General features: G+C 40.0%; 1 protein-coding gene across 11 annotated transcripts in view; it reads right to left on the bottom strand.

Moving 5' to 3' along the window:
* The window catches only part of nrcama (neuronal cell adhesion molecule a), a 62,725-nt gene that overhangs the window by 20,576 nt on the left and 24,068 nt on the right, over window positions 1–18,081 (bottom strand). For 10 of the 11 annotated variants that reach the window (XM_075471431.1, XM_075471434.1, XM_075471437.1 and 7 more), the window contains exons 3-8: window positions 2,702–2,869; window positions 2,332–2,349; window positions 1,823–1,928; window positions 1,323–1,516; window positions 1,059–1,181; window positions 680–850 (exon numbers count right to left, since the gene is read on the bottom strand). In XM_075471431.1, the coding sequence (XP_075327546.1) occupies window positions 680–850; window positions 1,059–1,181; window positions 1,323–1,516; window positions 1,823–1,928; window positions 2,332–2,349; window positions 2,702–2,795 (706 nt within the window). In that variant the 5' untranslated portion in view covers window positions 2,796–2,869. The remainder of the gene's footprint in view (window positions 1–679; window positions 851–1,058; window positions 1,182–1,322; window positions 1,517–1,822; window positions 1,929–2,331; window positions 2,350–2,701; window positions 2,870–18,081) is intronic. The other variant, XM_075471442.1, reaches the window with a different exon arrangement.

Here is an 18,081-nt window from a genome sequence, read left to right as displayed (position 1 = left end):
AAAGAAACAGGAGAAACCTGGTGATGAGTGCAGGTTAATAAAAATCACAGAGGAGAGGATTGAGGCCACGTTAAGGGTGAGTGTTTATGCCAGGGAGTAAAAACAGGGCAGGGTTCACGCTGACAGGGCTGAATGGGAATAAACCAGCAGAACTCACCACTATAGAAATCAGTGACATTGTATAAAGCAGCCAGAGTCTCATTCATTGTTTCCACTGTAATATAACAGAAAATCATAAACATGCAAAACTAGAAAGTAAGCAGGTGAATGTTTCACTTTACAAAGTTCCTTTACCTTTCAATTAATCTTTTTAGCTTTGAAATTACATGCTAATGATGTGTTGCAAACACTTGGGACACATTATGAGTGTACCAATATACAGTATATTGTGCATTAACATAATTGGTATGACCATTGTAACACCAATCATTGCTTGAAACCCTTTAAGAAGCTCAGCAAAGATAGGATACAAGAAAAAAAAGCAACTAAAATTGATCAACTTCTATTACGTTTGTGTATGAGCAGCATAAGGAAGTGAAAATGAAGGGAAAAAAGGCTGAAAACAGCTCCAAATGTGAACTAGTCATTGCACAACACAAGAGCTGCTCTATACAATTCTATAGGAAGTCCAAAAATGAATTGGGAAGATTTTCTTTCTCAATGACATGAACTGACTTACTGTTCAGCACATTGACTGAGATGGGCTGTTTCTGCTGGATGGTCTGCGTATGGGGGAATCGAGCATAGCATATGTAGTCACTCCTGGCGTCTTCTTGGAGAACATTGGAAAAGTACAAGTCTCCATTCAGGGCCTGGGACACTCGCTTATCCAGCGGCAGCTTCTGAAAGTCTGATGGAGAAGAGAGAGAGAGTTAGACAAAGTAATCTGAGATTTTAAGTTTCACAAGAGAGAGAGCTCAATTATTTTTGAGGGTCCATCGGGCTTATCTTCCATCATTGGAAAGAGATTTTATGTGGGTGTGGTCTCAAATTCAAAATGTTTTGATTACAAATTCAAAATTGAATTCTATATGGATGTTGATTAGCAAATGACTCACTGTTATCCATCCACAAGATGACAGGTGGGGGCAGCCCAGCAGGGGGTCTGCACTGCAGCACAAGGGAGACCCCCATCTGCGCCACGATGGCCTCATTTCTCTCCTTTGACCATAAGGGGGACCCTGCGAGTCACAAACATCAATTAAAAGACTGAAAACTTTGCAGAGAGGATCATTATTCACTATTACTCTGGTGCACACATTATAAAGTTTAGAAGAAGTTTAACAAAAAAAAAAGGAATAAAATGTACTGAAATGTCTTACTGGACTGCCTGATGACAATGTTATTGGATAGAGCTGTGCCATGTTCATTATGAGCTGCACACTGGTACGTTCCCTCGTAGGCCTCCGCTTTTTCTCCACTGATGTCAATGACCAGAGTTCCTGAACCGGGCTTCATTAACACTTTGGAGTCTTTATCCATGTCGAAGTGGGTCCCATTCCTCGTCCATAAAAAGCTACAATCAGCAAGAGCAAAAAATGTCAAGAAGGAAACACATGAAAGAGGAAATTACACAACATTGACCATTTGTTAACGTTTAATTATCCTCTAACTCATCTGATTAATGGGCTGGTGGCAAAACCAAGAAACAGCTCATTCACTCTTCCAGGTGAGTTTCACAAGCACCTGGTCTCCAGGACAACAGTTGCTACGGCTATTTATATTTCAAGGTTAAGTTCCCCTCAGAAAAACAGATGCAATTTGGCAGAGAGGACCTACAGCAGTGGTCGTAAGTCATTCATTAAGTGATTAACTGCCCCACCTGGGTTGAGGTTTCCCCTTGGCCTCACAGTGGATGACGATATTCTCCCTTGGATCAAAGATGTAATCCTTAGGGGACTGCAGGGTTATAGTGGGGGGCTGAGGCACTAGAGACGCACGGATAGAAGTGTAATTCAGACACACATTGACAAGCAGCGCAGTGTAGACTTAGAAACTTGTGATTACATGATATGTGTACAAGGAGGGCATAATTATGCAAGCATCGTGCAACAAGCATTTGCATTCAGCCAGACTTAAGCAACAAAGATTCGTTGAGCTGAACACCACTGCAAACAAAGACAGTTACCTCACCCCTGAGCTGAACACTTACCATCACATGAACTGACATCTACTAACAAACACTCCAAGCCAAGCAAGGCATTTAACACAGTTAGAGCGCTGAAATTACTGCATGCACATCATGGCTTAAAACCACACAAAGGTTAATGAAAACATCTCAAGAGCAAAAACCGCACAGCAGAAGGCACAGCAGTGTTTGGGCCAACTTACATCCTTCCAGTACTTTAGCTTATTGTCCACAGTGACAAGCCGTACCACAGTAATAGAATATTGAGGAAAGGTGTTAGTTTAGAAAAGAACAAACAGCAGGTTCAGGTGAATTTTTATTTCTTGGTTAAGCTGGTGCAATAAATGGAAGAAACGTTGCTGAAACATGCAAACAGGAAATAAAAGAAGACTCTCTCTGTCTTGTATATGGATGCAAATATGTTAAGTTTACCTCACAACAAGATAGCACTGACTGAAATGTCCATTTCTTATCCACAGAGCATGAAGTATTTCCACAAGTTACACATGTGAAATATCATGTCTCATATCAATCAGTACAATTAAATGTCATTTCAATGAAGATGATACTCACGATCAAGAGGCACTTCAAGCGCTGAAGTCATGTGACTCATGAGTATCAATAACACAGCTCCAAAGCCTGGCTCCCACTTCCTATTCCTGTCCATGTTCTAGTGTGTCCGTGTGACGATAATGATCTTTTCTCCAGGTTCAGAAGCAGAATCAAGAAAACCAATCCACTCTATACAAAGAAGCAAAAAAAAAAGGAGTTGAAAACACAATATTCTTAACTCGTTTTGCTTTGCAAACTGTAAGACCCATATTCTTGTCAAGTATTCCAATCCTCTTGTGACATCTTCATGCACACACATAAATATGCCTGTTAACTTTAGAGAAATCAACTTTGAAATGTTGACAAATCTACCTTTTTGGCAGGCAGGTGAAAATATGAAGTCAGAAGGACTTTAAAACATTTTTTTTACCTCTTACAAATTAGATATAAACGATTTCTTTAGGGTTAATCTTTTTCATTGTTCATTAGTATTGCCTTATGAGCTTGGGTAGACCTTCCAATTTAGCTTTTGAATAAAAAAAAGCAGGGGTAGCGTTAGCAATGTATTAGGATTAGGTGACAGCAAGAAATGTTGCTGCTGCAGTACATATGCATGGCTGCAAACGGTGTCTTTAATGGTAAATGGTATAAACTATAAAACTAACTGCAGTTAAGAGGGCGTAAATATTTAGTCTGAACGAGTGGAGGGTTTTTCTTAGTTGTATATTTAGTTTCTTGTGACTCAGTACCTAGTGTGACATGGCCTAAGAAAAACACTGCAAGCGGCTTGTGTGGTGGATCATTCTGCCAGCATAAAGACTCTGGCAGGAGAACAAGTCAAAACAAACCTGATCCCTGTTCTTGTAACTTAAACAGCTAAGAATTGTACACAGTTCTGTCCCTTCCTGTTATTTACATTTTCTGCTGATAAAGAACAAACCAAGGCATAGTTGCTTAACATTAGCACAAGACTGACTTAATTTTGTAATGACTGTTAAACTAGGCTTCTACCGAGCTGTGGGGTTGACAAAACTGATGGGCTGTATCCTTTATTCTTTTAGTTTTTAGTTAATTGAGTTAGCTGTCTTTACCAGAGCCAACAGCCACTCATACAGCCCATGTTCACAGCTGAGCAACCTTGTCGTGCACGTGCTTGCCTGTAAACATATGACACGTGACTGCACTGGCCTGGGAAAATAAATAAATAAATAAATAAAACATTTTTGAAGATCGAGCTATATGCAGATTGGCTCCCGCATGCACAAACACATCACATCAGCGGAACCATCCTTGGCAGTGTGTCATATGGATGCAGACCCATAAGCACTGGCTTCTGCTGTGTGGTGGATCACAAAGGGATGCCGACTGATGCGTCACAAATGCACAAAATCATGTTGGTATTTATGGGCTCTTGTAAACACTGCACCATGGGGAGAAGAAATGATGTATGTTTGGTTTTCTTTGTTATGCACTCTTTGTGTGTAAACTGTCACACATGCATTTGTAGGCTTGAATTTATTACTTTCTAATATTATTGCACCACTGACATAAGGAATTGTGTACTATATGCAGGAATTATACATATTAGCTTCCTATGGAGAGGAAATACAATTTTCTATAATCTGCCATAGACTCTCTTTTTCCTTCGATGGAAAAATCAAAGACCAAAATGAAGAAATGTACAATTTTTGCTCTCATGACATTGCCCTCCAACTGGAATACTGCTCCACCCGTCACTAGCAAGGTAGAAACCCACACTGAGCCGGACAGCAATTTACACTCACAAACGATTTAGACCTTAAATTTGTATCTTGCAAATCATTTCTTGGATTAGGCTGTCTGACTATCGTGAAAATATATTTGCATGGGGCACAAACAGTGTTCAAACGCAGCATTTCCACACACTGTGCCCACCTTATCAGAAAGAGAGCTTTAAAGCAACAGCCTCTCTTCATTATAGCTCTTCATTGCATCCACTGCTCAAGCATTAGAAACGCATGCTCTGGTCAGTACACAACTCAGTCTTCCATCTACTTCTATGTAAATCCCTGCTTAGTGCAAACCCTAGCTGCTACATAACAGGTAAATAATGTTTTTATTTCATCCAGAAGTTTGAACAGAGAAACCTGTGTGTTTCATGTCAATGTGCTGGGGTCACTTATCTGCACACAAGTCCCTTTGTACATCCTGTACAGAAATTCGTCCAACATGCAAACAAATGTTCACCCAAATATAGGCAATGCAACATCAATTTGTGAGCGAGTTAGCTTAGGACATCTCAAAAGCAACACATTAAATATCGTTTAGGTTTTATTACAAATACGCCTTTGGTTAAGTTTGGTTTACTTTGTCTTTTATGGTGCACCGGTTGCACATTACAGCATGTCTCCATGTTGATCACTGAAAAGCATTCCTTTGACAAATCATTACTATTTTCATTGGAAAACAGGATGACTAAACTGGGCCAAAACTATGAGCTGGTTTATTTAACGTGGCCAAAGAGTCTCAACAACCTCTTTCAGCAGCCTGAGAGGGAAGTTGTGGTGATGCAGTGTGCAATTTGCGTCTATGAACTCTTCATTATTCATGACTAACACGCGCACCTCTGCATTATTCTACACACACCGTCACAGCTTACATAAATGAAGAAAGTGACATATGCGCAGGGGGCTGAAGCCCCCAAAGGCATCTGAAGGTGAAACTATCAGGCTAGACTTAGACCAGTCACCACTCTGCAGGAGAGGAAGCACATCTGATGGCATGGAGAGAAAGAGTGAGGTAATGAATACTCGCGAAGATTTTATCCAGCTGAGCAAGGCAGTAAGTGTGAGCTGATACAACCCCAGGACACAGCTAATTACGCTGACACGTCCCATTGGATATTACTCTCACAAGGCGACGGAAAGCAGGGAGGGAGAGAGCAACATCACATGAAGCATTAGATGCAGTTCATGCATGCTAAATCTCTTAATCTCATTGTGAAAAATGGCAATATGATCATGTAAATGTAATACCCCCTCCTCAGATTAATTCCAATAATGTTCCATGCAGCTGCAGCAGATATAGCCGCCCCCACAGCGACAGTAGCAGTACTGCATTATGTTTGACCTCCAAGTGGTTTTCCCACTCAAAAGTCCATTTCAACTAACTCAGTGGAGTTTTTATCCAAAAGGAAATGAGCAACAAAAAGAGATGGCATGAAATGATGGAGATTGACGATAATGTTGGCCAACAAATGAGTGAAAAGGAAGAGGATGAAGAGAAAAAATTGCAGTGGGAAAGTGCTTTATTTGTGGAAAGAGGTGGGGAAAAATGGGGCAAAAAAATGTTAAATGTTGTGCATGACAAAAACTAAACTAAATAATACAACAATGAGATATCTCCAAAGCTAAACTGCACAAAATATCAGTGTAAATGTAGCATTAAACAATTTCTAACAGATTTAGTTTAAATTTGCAAGAAAAATGACTGTAATGACATTAAATTCTGATGATCTTGGAGGAACTAATGAATGTCACAGATTAGCCTTGTGTCAGTGGGCTTGCTTGCTGTAGGACTTCTTAAATGAAGCAGTTTTCACATGTGCATGCGCTGCAAGCCGGAAATTCTCCAGACATTATCTGGCGGGGCTTTATGTAAGACTGCAAATACTCTACTCTGACTGTGGGAGATTCACGCTGTCAGCTCCCTGGTACAAAGTCTGATCACATCCATATGGGCCAATGTTTGAACACAGCAGGTAAATGTCCTGACAGCTCATTCCAAATGAGTGTGTCCCATGTGATATTTGATGCATCATACTCTCATCTGCTGACTGTGTACTTCTTTCTACTCTTTCCTTGATATTGCAAATAAGTAAAACGTAATGGAATTACCAACAATGTGATTTCCAAATTGTACCATTTCAATCCTGCCCTGCATGCTCTACCCAGCTGTAGTTCTGGAGTATTTTAATGTAAATATGAATGGACAAATGTGAAGATGTCGGAAAATGGCTTTCATGAGCTTATACCATCCTGGCAGCTGGATTCTGTTTCCTTTTTCCTTTAGATTCCTTTTCCCAGTCTTTAAGTTAAACACAGCAGCCGCTTGCTTTGGCTGCATATTCAGAAGACAGAGGAGAAGAAAATTTCTTATCTCTTTGATGGAAAGCAAATAGATACTATTCCCAATTTGACACGCTATTCTTTCAGCACAAATTGCATTTTTTTTCAAAAACTCCTGAAATGGAAGTCGAAGTATTTTATCTGTTCTATTTGGCCGTTTTTATGTCTGAACTGGACAACATCTCCAGAGAGAACACGGCCTGGGGAATTTGAAGTAAATAAATAGAATAAAAAAAGAAACACAGATGAACCCCGTAAGCATGGATACAAACAGGAAATAGTCCAAATACATAAATCTAGCTACCGCGTGGAAATGTCAGCATTTCCATAATTCAAAATACGTTGAAAAAAAGAAAAAAAGTTTCAACTGGAACATTTTTTGGATGTTCGTGATAAAAACTCATCAAAGCTTGTGAGTTACGTGATCCCAGAACCATCAAACTGAACTTTTACCCTATAAGTGACAAGGAAAACACTCTTTCAGATCTTGTTTTTACATAATCACACATATGTTAATGTATTTCTGAAGCCTGTTGTGTGAATTTTGCACCATTAAAGGCTGTGCCATGAGGCTGTACTGTGCAGCATGGCGAAAGACATTGCTCTGGCGGCAACATTCTCCTCAGATTACACACACATGCACAGTCTTACATTCAACCTAAAGCTAAATGAGCTAAATTAAAATTTCATTGCTCATTTTCTCACAGGCTGCAAATAACAAAAAGCAGAGATGATGATAACATAGAGGACTCAGAATGAGTAGAATTACTGTTATTAAGGTCATTTATCGTCTTACTCTTGTTTCCTCTCACTGAAAAAGATTAAAACTGAACTCTACCGCTCCCTCTTGATCATGTGATATTTCCCCTGTTCTGTTTTCCCTCCTCTAATTGGCTGTGTCATTGTGTTTGCCTGTGAAACAAGCCCGTGAGCTTTATGCAGTGTATTATCAAATCAATGATGGGTAATTTCTCTGTGTTAACATATATTCTGAGCATTTACAGTTAGCACTGAGTAGCTGCAGTTTCCGCAGATGGAGCAACGATCCACCAGCACATCCTCTCTCTCACTCTTCTTCAGAAATTCCTCATGCAGTCATGGTAAGAGGAAAGTATATATTCAACAATATTAGATGATATATTACACTGTGTAATTATCTATTTAACAAAAAAAGGAAGAAGCAGAGTGCGAAAACTAAGTGTAGCCCTACCGCTTCCACAGGATTTAGCAGGATAAGCTGCAGCCAGGTGCTGCTAATCAAATACACACAATTAATTGTTCATCAGCAAGTGTGAGCATCTCTATAACACCAGAGGTTTCGTCAGTTTACCGGTCTGGAGTATTCAGTCGTGTGTTAACACACAAAAATGAGTAAAGACATCATCAATGATCTCAGAGAAGCAATTGTTGCTGCCCATCAATCCAGGAAGGATAAGGGCAATTTGGAGTATATAATTCTACAGTTAGAAAGATTATCCAACAACAAGTGCATCCCGAGGTCAGACCGTGCAATGCACAGAGAAACTGCGGAAGAGATGGAAAAAGACCGAACAAGACCGGGCTGCACGGTAGTTTCGTGTTTAAACCTTGGCTGGGGTCTTTCTGTGTGGAGTACTCAGCCTTGTTGCCTTGTTTGTCGCCTTGTTGGCTCTGCGATAGACTAGCAACCTGTCCAGGGTGTAAAGTGACTCTCGCCTGACGGGACAGGCTCCAGCCCCTCCTTGACCGTAACTAGGATGAAAAACGAATGGCGGTGTGGCTCAGGTTGGCAAAGGTGCAAACACAGTATATCAGCGCAAACACCTCATGCTAACAGTCAAGCACGGTAGTGGAGGGATTATGATTTGGGCCTGTTTTGCATCCACAGGACCTGGACACGTTGCAGTCGCAACTGATACTTTTTGATGCTTGTTTTTTGGGTGCTACCTCCGCTGAGGTTCCAACTGAGCCAAGCCAGTACGATACGGTGACGTGGAAACATTGCAGAGCACTGATTTTAAACAACTCCCAAGAGCAGCATACACACACCAACACAGTATTCAATAAAGTAATTTGAAAGTCCAGCACAACATTGACAAAATGAATCATATCTCATTTGAGCGCACGGATCACATTCTGTGTCAATAATAAAGAATACATGAGCATTTTCATAAACCGTGAGTATGGATTTACAGATCTATTTTTTTGTTTCATCCACTGAGCGGAGCTGAGCTTCAAAGCACTAATTCTTTACCTCTCCCTAAAGACATTCAAACCCTTCTGAACTAAAAGTCTGTTTCAAACTCATTCTGTTCAGTGAGCACCCTATATTTCTCCTTACTTCTTACATGTAAGTCACTCTGGATAAAACCATCGGCTAAATCAGTTCAATACAATGAACACAGACACACACAGTGGAGTTGTGTGTCATGTCTGTGCCATAGCAGCCTCACACATGCTGTGATGATAAGCAGCCTACAGTGAGGGGATAGTGGCCCTTATAGAAAACAAAGCATGGAAGAGCCGTGTTGAGTGTAACTGTGCGGGACAACAGCTAAAGCTTGGTTAAAAGTGTGGAATGCAGCATGCCAACGATACCCGGCACAGCAAGACATCTAAAAAAGAATGGCTGAAGAAGAACAGCATCGAGGTGTTGCAATGCTCCAGTCCAAGACTGTAATGTGCATAAACATGTACCAACAAATCTCTATAAATAAATACATTTTTCACACACTGCTTCTGAATGTTGGCCTAGTTTTTGTTCACTCATTAATAACAAAAAGAAGTATGTCATCTGTTTTTCTTCATCCGATTGGTATTTCTATAACTTTAAGATTCAATTCTTTTTTTCATGTTCTGATTAAAGACAAATGTGTCATTTTTGATCAAATCCATTCATTAATGAAATATTTAGCGTCTAAAAGAGGCTGTTTTGGCTTATTGACATGTCTGACTGACAAGTCGTTCGGCGAACATACACCAGAAGCTTCATTGACTAGTGACCTGAAGTCGCAAGCACATTTCTTTGATTCATGACTGTTATGACGTTTTTACTTGAGGTTTAAACGTAACTTGTTTATTCTTTTTTTAAACATAGGTGAAACCCACTAAAACAAGCTAATTAAATCATTTTCCATTGCCAGAAGTGGTATGTTTATCCTCAGTACTCTTGAGACTATAATATGTTCCAATCTGTCAAGGAACTGCCACTACAGAACCTCCCAGGGGACAACTCTGTAACAATGCCACAGTAAAGGAATGGCAATACACTGCACTTTGAAGGCTGTGTTGGGCATAAGTCTAAGACAAAGACAACTCAGATAATTTAAGGAATGTCTTCTTTATGCTTTATTCTAAAAGCTGTGTTGGACATTGTCTAATCGTCTCAGCATCTGAGATAATTAGACTATATGTTTTTAGTTGACCGTTAAAGTCAGCCAATGGAGCTGAGAATGAGCAGCCAGTTGTCTTGCATGCAAGTCCTTCTCAGAGCCTTCACGTAAGATGTTCAGGTTGGTAAACTTGTATTTCTGTAATGAAAAGCAAGCTGTTGTCTTTCTTAGAGTCCAGACTAAACATGGAGAAGCAGCATTTAGCTGTTATGCTGCAAACAAGTGGAACAAACTGCCAGTGGAGATTAAACTTTCACCAAATGTAGACATTTTTAAATCCAGGTTAAAGACATTTCTGTTCTCATGTGTCTATGCATGAAATATCTTTTAACTTATCTAGACTGTTGCTTGTTTTTAAATTCATTTAAATTATTTTATTTGTTTCTCTTTATATTCTTTTATGTATTTTTAATGCTTCTTACACTCCCTGCTGCAATTCTTTTATTTCTTTTATTTTATGTAAAGCACTTTGAATTGTTTGTACATGAAATGTTCTATATAAATACATTTGATTTGATTTGATTTTGATTTGATTTATAGTCTCAAACACAGCATTGTGCACCCATGTTTTGTGCTTCCATCAATGCCGATAGGAGCCGGACTCGATAAATACTGCAACGATTGCTGTCATTTGACGCAGGTTAAACACCTTCCCAATGCATTTAAAAGCCTTTTTGATGGGGTTTAAAAGTTTTTTTTTCTATTGTACTTTGCCAGTAAGAAGAAAGCACTATATTCCCCAAGAGCAGTTTTGCTGAGTTTGTTAGCTTGCTTTAATTAGTTTGTAGATTATTATATTTTCTTATTAACTTCATTGTGATAAATTTGATGAGTAAATGTTGTTTTCCTAATTGTTTCCAACACAAAAACACAACTTTAGTGTTAGGACGGCGAGGGACAGTCAGAATATTTCTTAAAACCACAGTAAAAAGGTAGGCTAATTTGGGATACATATTGCTAACAATCTCGTGTCCAAATACAGTATGGGTGCTTTTGAAACCGTAGTTTACAAATGGGTGACATCACAGTGGCAATGAATCACGACTGGCTTGTTGCAGGCAACATGAATTAATAAAATGATCATTTAGTGTGTTACTTTTATTTTGCTGTATGTGTCCCTCATTGTTAGAGCAGCCCTTACATATTCCTGTCAGCTTCAAGAAATAGTTTCAATTTTGGTGAATATATTTTTCAGCTCTCTTGCCACAAGTTAAGATGATTCATAGTCGCCTCATTTTTGCACATTAACAGAGTCAGACTACAGGTTTTCTGGTTTTGATCTTTTGGCAATAACTTGATATTCTGTATCAAGTAGATACAATCCATTTTCTTTGATCTCTGCATAACTTGTCAAGCAAAGCTTCAGTCCCTTTGAAAATAACAGCCATTTAATTCGATTCAGACTCTTTGACCAAGACCCTGCTCTCCTCTTTGCTCTCACCGAAATAACCCGGATAAAAACAGCCAACATCTCTCAACGACATAAAAGTGACGTGACACATGCTGACACAAACCCAAAAGTCCCTCTGCCCCTCTGTTAGCAAACCTGAAGCAACTTGCTAAGTTGGTCACACAGCCTTCAGTCACACTTAGAGACACTGAGGGATGACAGCCTGACCAGACAGATGAGGGGGGAGGAAAAGGAAAGCAGGAGGAGAACTCCAGGAAGGGATGGAAAACACAATCATCTCCAGTCACATCAAATCACAGTGAGAGAGATATTTATGAGACAATGGATCTAGTCCAACTGCTTTCAGCTACACTGGAGTGTAAGTTCTGTTATCTGTAATTCAACACTATTTGCACATTACAGATACACAGTAACATAATACTAAGTTTGTAGAGTAAAACCTGTAGATCCTTTTTTTCACTGCTGTATACTACTGAATCCCACATCCCTGCTGCTTAAGTGCTGACATTTGAGAAAGCAGACGTTGCATTTTGTTTTCCACTCTGAGTATCCGGAGGGGGAACATGCATCTGAACGTCTTTTAAACTGGAAACTTTGACAAAAGACTAATCTAAATAATACCAGCAGCTGAAATAACACACCAAACTCCAATTAGTGGGCTGCTGATACGACAGAGAAAAGGGACGACAGGGACTACAAGTTGTAAGCAAATACAAAAACGGTCAGAAAGCTCATAGATCACTGCTCACAACACCAAACAACAGCCTTTGTGCGTCCAGTGCCTGAGGTAAGAACTTTACGTTCATGGCTCGCAATACTTTAACAAAAGATCCTGCAATGATGGGTAAGTGCAAAAGTTAAGTCTGTATGAGCTGGAAATTGTTTTCTTTGTCTATTTGCTACATTGAGTGTTTTTGGCATGTTGATGACATAAAAAAATGGATAGCTAGAGGATACCACATAGAAGTGTTAGACGCCAAGAGAACCTGACTTTTCTAACCTCTGAGTTGTCCATGTAGGCATCTGAAGAAATCTGAAGAAAGGGCTGACTCTGAGTAAAAAAAAAGGGCTTCCAGCTGTGACTTCTTGTCTCTGCTTCTGTCAGTTTGGTAACCTTAAATTTGGTTTGCTGAGTCTATTGTTCCCCTTATGCCTCCTTTTGTGGCAAACTTCCTCAAACCAGTGGATCTACTCCATAAAAAAGCCCAATGTAAGGTGAGAAACGGGCCATTCATTTGGACAAAAGCCCAAACAGGACTTTTTGATGATGGACAGAAAACCACAGGTGCCTGACTAATGCGCCTTGATAGATGGGATGCGTTTCATGCACGTTTCATATCTGTTTACACAGTTAAGTATTATTTACTTATACACAATTATGCTTTACACAATAAATGGATAATGTTGCACTTTTCTTAGCTTTGAAGGTAACGAGAGAATTCAGATGAGCCGTGGAAATAAAGCATTCTTTCAAAAGCTTAAGTGAAGCTGTGCTGGGTGTTAAATGTACTGAAAAATATACAGTTGACTGATGGAGTTTATTGTTAAAAAGACAATAACTTGGGTGAGGTAATAGCATACTAGTCCTGTTGATATGGTTCTGTTATATCCAGGGAAATGATCAAATATGACCTTGACTGACTCTGTAAATCAGTGTGTGCATTTGACTCCTTTCTAATCGGGAAGAATATGGTTTGTTCCAATAGCCAGCGGCTCTGCAGTCACAGCCTACAAGTGCTTTCAGCCTCGTGGTTCAATTGCTGACTCCATCAGAAGCCATTTACCACATTGGAAGTTATTGTAAGAGGAGCTTTCACAACACTAACACCATGTCTTCACAATGAAAAGTCAGAACTAGTGAGCTCTTTGTCCCCAATAGCCCCCAAACCGGATCACACTCAGCCACCTAATCAAAACAAACTATCTCATCCTCTTTTACACACACACACACACTCACACAGGGCCTTGGTTTCTGGGGTAGGTTATTCCAGCACCATCCGCAGAATCCCCCAGCGCCTGCTTTTCTCTGAGGCTTTATGAAGTGCTGATGGTCAGCATGCGCCAGGCCATGCCTGCCTCCATTCCCTGGTCTCACACTGACCCATGCGAGCTTTTGTCCTTCCACATTGTTTACCTCTGTGATAATGCTGAAATGGCAGGGGTGGTCTAGGGCATAAGGTGACACCTCTGGGCAATAAAAGATTATGATCACCGTACCACTAAATACATGTAATGACAGGAACTAATATTCAATTCTATGCTGTGACCAGATTGAAAATGACTTTTAATTATATTAAATTCTATCAAAGAAAAGATTTATAACAATTAAAGCAAATCTGCAAAATTTTAAAACAGACGGACGTTTGCAAGCTGTGACTGAATACATGTTAGTTTTCCTAAAACATGCACATTTACCATTCTTAATCACGTTGTCAGATTCTTATTCAAGATAAAAAAAAGTGCATGAGTCTTGATCCCGTATACTGTGAAATATCCTCCTAATAAACATTGAGTTCTTGATTGTGTGTCAGACATTTTTTATTTTCAAAGGAAGGTTTTAAAAGAGCAGCAGCATATGCACTGATCTGTCCCTGAGGCATCTAAATGCTGCTAAATGCATTTAGTGCCATTATTGACCACCAAATGCATTCGAATGTAATCACTTAAGAATCCATTAAATGTTCATGGTACACTAGCTGCTAACTCAAGTGACAGCTGGTCATAGCTGTCTTTGATTTAGCTTCAAATCTATCTTGTTAAAACAAATGTAATGATGTTCAAGCATTGTTACGTCGTACATCATTGACATTTAAAGCTGAGGAAAACAAGTTCTCTATGAATGAGTAACGTGTGTGTCCTGCATTAAAGGGTTATACAAGCTGACAATTTGTTGACCTCTCCCCTACAACCCCTTTGAAATCAACCCTGACTAGCTAAACTGTGATAAAATTAGATGTTTTTCCTTCTTGTCATTACTTTTTGCCCTTCTTCCCATTCAGGTAATGTAAGAAGGGTGCCTAAGCAGCACTACTTTTGCATGAATCAGCAAACTTCCACCAAATGCTAAAGACTGTGTGAAAACATTGCATATGAATTAACCGCCTACTGTCATCAGTGGCGCGTAGGGGCGCTGCACGAGAGGGTGCGCCAAAGAGATGGGCAAAAATAATTTCGAGTTGGCATTGTCTTTATTTAACAGCTTTTGTGCATGTGTAAATAAAATGATCAATAACAGAGGCACGTAAATGGTTACCCCCCCCACCCACACTAGTAGCTTTAGTAAAACGATAGGTTACTGTTGTTTCGCAACTCTCTACTGATTAGTATTTACCAGTGTTTGGTCGTCGGCCATTAAAGGGATAATCCGGCGTAAAATGCACTTTAGATCAATTTACGGGGTGTTGGGAGTACATACGTTGAGTTGACATCAAAATCATGTCATTCGGATGTGTTTTGAGAATTTCGATTTGACCGTTTTTAGCCAAAAGTCGTTAGCCTGGAAGTGATGAGGGCATCGAGTATCGCCGCTACAAAACGCTATTTTTATACCTCTTCTACAGCTCCAAACAACATAACACTTACGTGGTAGTGATTAGAGGGTCCCTAAAGCTAAACCGAAGTGTCCCGAGGTCTTCACCACGGTCTTAAGCGGCAGCTGCAGCAGCAACATTTCCGGAAAGGTACTGGCTTGATTAAATTAATTCTGGACTCTATATCCAACCACATGAAGACCTCGGGACACTTCTGTTTGGCTTTAGGGACCCTCTACTCACTACCACGTAAGTGTTATGTTGTTTGGAGCTGTAGAAGAGGTATAAAAATAGCGTTTTGTAGCGGCGATACTCGATGCCCTCATCACTTCCAGGCTAACGACTTTTAGCTAAAAACGGTCAAATCGAAATTCTCAAAACACATCCGAATGACATGATTTTGATGTCAACTCAACGTATGTACTCCCAACATCCCGTAAATTGATCTAAAGTGCATTTTACGCCGGATTATCCCTTTAAGGCCTTCTCTGCTGGCCTAAACACTATCAGAAGCACCAACTTATATCTAAAACCTAATTATAATATTTGTTCAATGAAATACCATCTCTGAACGCACAACACATGGAACCTTGAAGAAGATGGGCTGCAGCAGCAGGAGACCACACCGGGTGCCGCTCCTGTCAGCTGACAACAGGAAACTGAGACTACAGTCACAGTCGAATTAGTGGCGGAACGCAAAAATGACTGTTCCACCAACAGGTTAAATTAAATTTTCGGTAGGTTAATTTGTTTAATTTTGAAAAAACAGAAATTTACCCTGCGTCTATTTACCAATCGGTCATGCGTCTGCATACCCCTCAGAAAGTAGTTGCGCCCCTGACTGTCATTGTGTAAAAGCTTATGCAAGTTGTTACAGTGATTGGCCCCGTCTATCCGATGACATCCTGAACAATCACAGCCTGTTTTTCTCTATATATACTTACAAGCAAATAACAGAGAGGTGCAGCATTGTGTCGGCTTTATTTGCTTCAGTGGTCCAGATCTTTTCAATGCGAAGTTAATGGTTCCACCACTCATACCAATCTGTGTCAATCCAGCGGTTTAATGGCACTATTAGAGGTTCTTTTGAATATTTTTTTAATAAAGCACCCAAAAAATTATTTTATTAAAACCAAATTTTCTGTAATTTCAATTTGTGGTAAATACATTTAGGATGTGTAACTGGAGCAAACAAAAAAAATGAAATAAAAGTATCCAGTGCTTATAATATCTATCCTTCATTCTTCAATTCTAAGTAAAATTCTGGATGTAGGACTATTTATTTGGCTGTATTGTCAATGTATTAAAAGTTTCACCTTACTTTTTCTGCCAAATATCTGCCAATTACCAACATTTAGGTAGAGAAAGGCTGAAAATAAGCTTTCCCCTGTGGACTGTAAATACTCCCTGCCCTGGCAGTTCAGAGGAAGCTGTGACCATTTCAGTGCAACCGTTCGTATGATTTAGTTAACTGTGTTTGTGAGTTCCAGGCTGCATACAGACTGTAACATACCTGGAAAAACGAGGGATGAACCATGAAGAGGTTAGTGGGGAACTGTGCTTCTATGTGACACACTTTTGCTGGAGGTACTAACAAACTGCCCCACAAACAGAAACCGCCAGCGACTGTTACTCATGCAGCTCAGTTTTTACACACTTAGTTTAATCTGTCATTCTGTGTTCAGTGTTCTTTTTTTTATCAAAGAAAAAAAACAAACTGGGACAAAAGGACAAAAATAGAGAATATGAATGCGTGTGAACTGGATGCCACTTAATATAAAAGCAAATCACAGTGAATTGGGATTTTTCTTTTTTTAAACCAAGGTGTACACAAAAGCACAGTTACAGTTACCCTCCACTGAAAATCTCTTCATATAATTCCCAGTTATGATGCTGTGATATGAAGACAATCTTTTTTCCAGGCGGATGGAGGAGTTGCTTAGCTGCTTGCAGCTCGGTTGGGTGTGGGCCAATGTGCACATATGTGTGTGTGTGTGTGTAGGCATGAGTGCACATCTCGCCTGTCGAAGGTCATCTCATCAAAAACCCGGCTCAGTCAGAGCCGAGGGTCTAACTGTTCAATGCATAACTGATTTTTGTTTGTGTGTGGGACAGGTAGAGTGACGGATACTCAATATTCCCACATTGATGCCTCGACGTATAACAACATAATGAGAATGCCAGTTACTTTTTAAAGCCCTCGTGACTGAAACAGAGCCTTGGCTCTAATTCTTTCATTGCATGTTTATGAAGATAAATTCACATTTCATCTTACCTCCAGTCATCCACTCTACATTGTAGCCTTACTGGTATCTCACAGCATATTACATTTTAGATTTAGACAGCTTATAACCCTCATTGGTTAAGATTCACTGTACTATAAGAAGCTGGCTGAAGAAGACTGTAGCTGTGAGTGCAGCTCCCAGGTGGGACCACGTGAACTGTGAAAAAGTGCTTTTGAAATGAGGCAGGCATGGAGCACGCATGTTGCATAAAAGGAATCAATATCAGTTTAATTTAAATGCAGCTGTGGAAAAATATTGTAAAATCCATCTGGGCCTGTAAACGAGCCAAGCCTCATTGGTATTCCTGCGTGTTTTTGCAAGGTAAAAGATATCGATGAGCTGAGAGATGCACGTGGCCTTGGTATGTGACTCTCTACTGCAACATGAGCAACTGTGTTTGTCCTTCAGGGGTAGAGTGTTGAACCTTCATGGCTGAGTTTCATGCATATCTGGTAGTTGTGGCCGTGATTGATGCTCAGACAGACTGTCGCATTGTCGAATCGATCGATGGGGTTGACTGATAGCACCGTTGCAGCAAATATATGAGTGAAACGACAGATACGGAACCGGAAAGGTAGACTGAAGAAGAGCAGGCTCAAGTGTTGACAGCAATGGAAAGGGTATGAAAGGGGGGCAGAAGGTGAGGGGGGGAGGGGGCTGATTGACGGTAATATAGCAGCGCAACAAGCTGGCATGCC

Source organism: Odontesthes bonariensis, chromosome 8 (genome assembly GCF_027942865.1).
Source record: "Odontesthes bonariensis isolate fOdoBon6 chromosome 8, fOdoBon6.hap1, whole genome shotgun sequence".
NCBI classification, from domain to species: Eukaryota; Metazoa; Chordata; class Actinopteri; order Atheriniformes; family Atherinopsidae; genus Odontesthes; species Odontesthes bonariensis.
The sequence above is the reverse complement of the archived record's forward strand: the minus strand, read 5'-3'. Positions and strand labels throughout refer to the sequence as shown.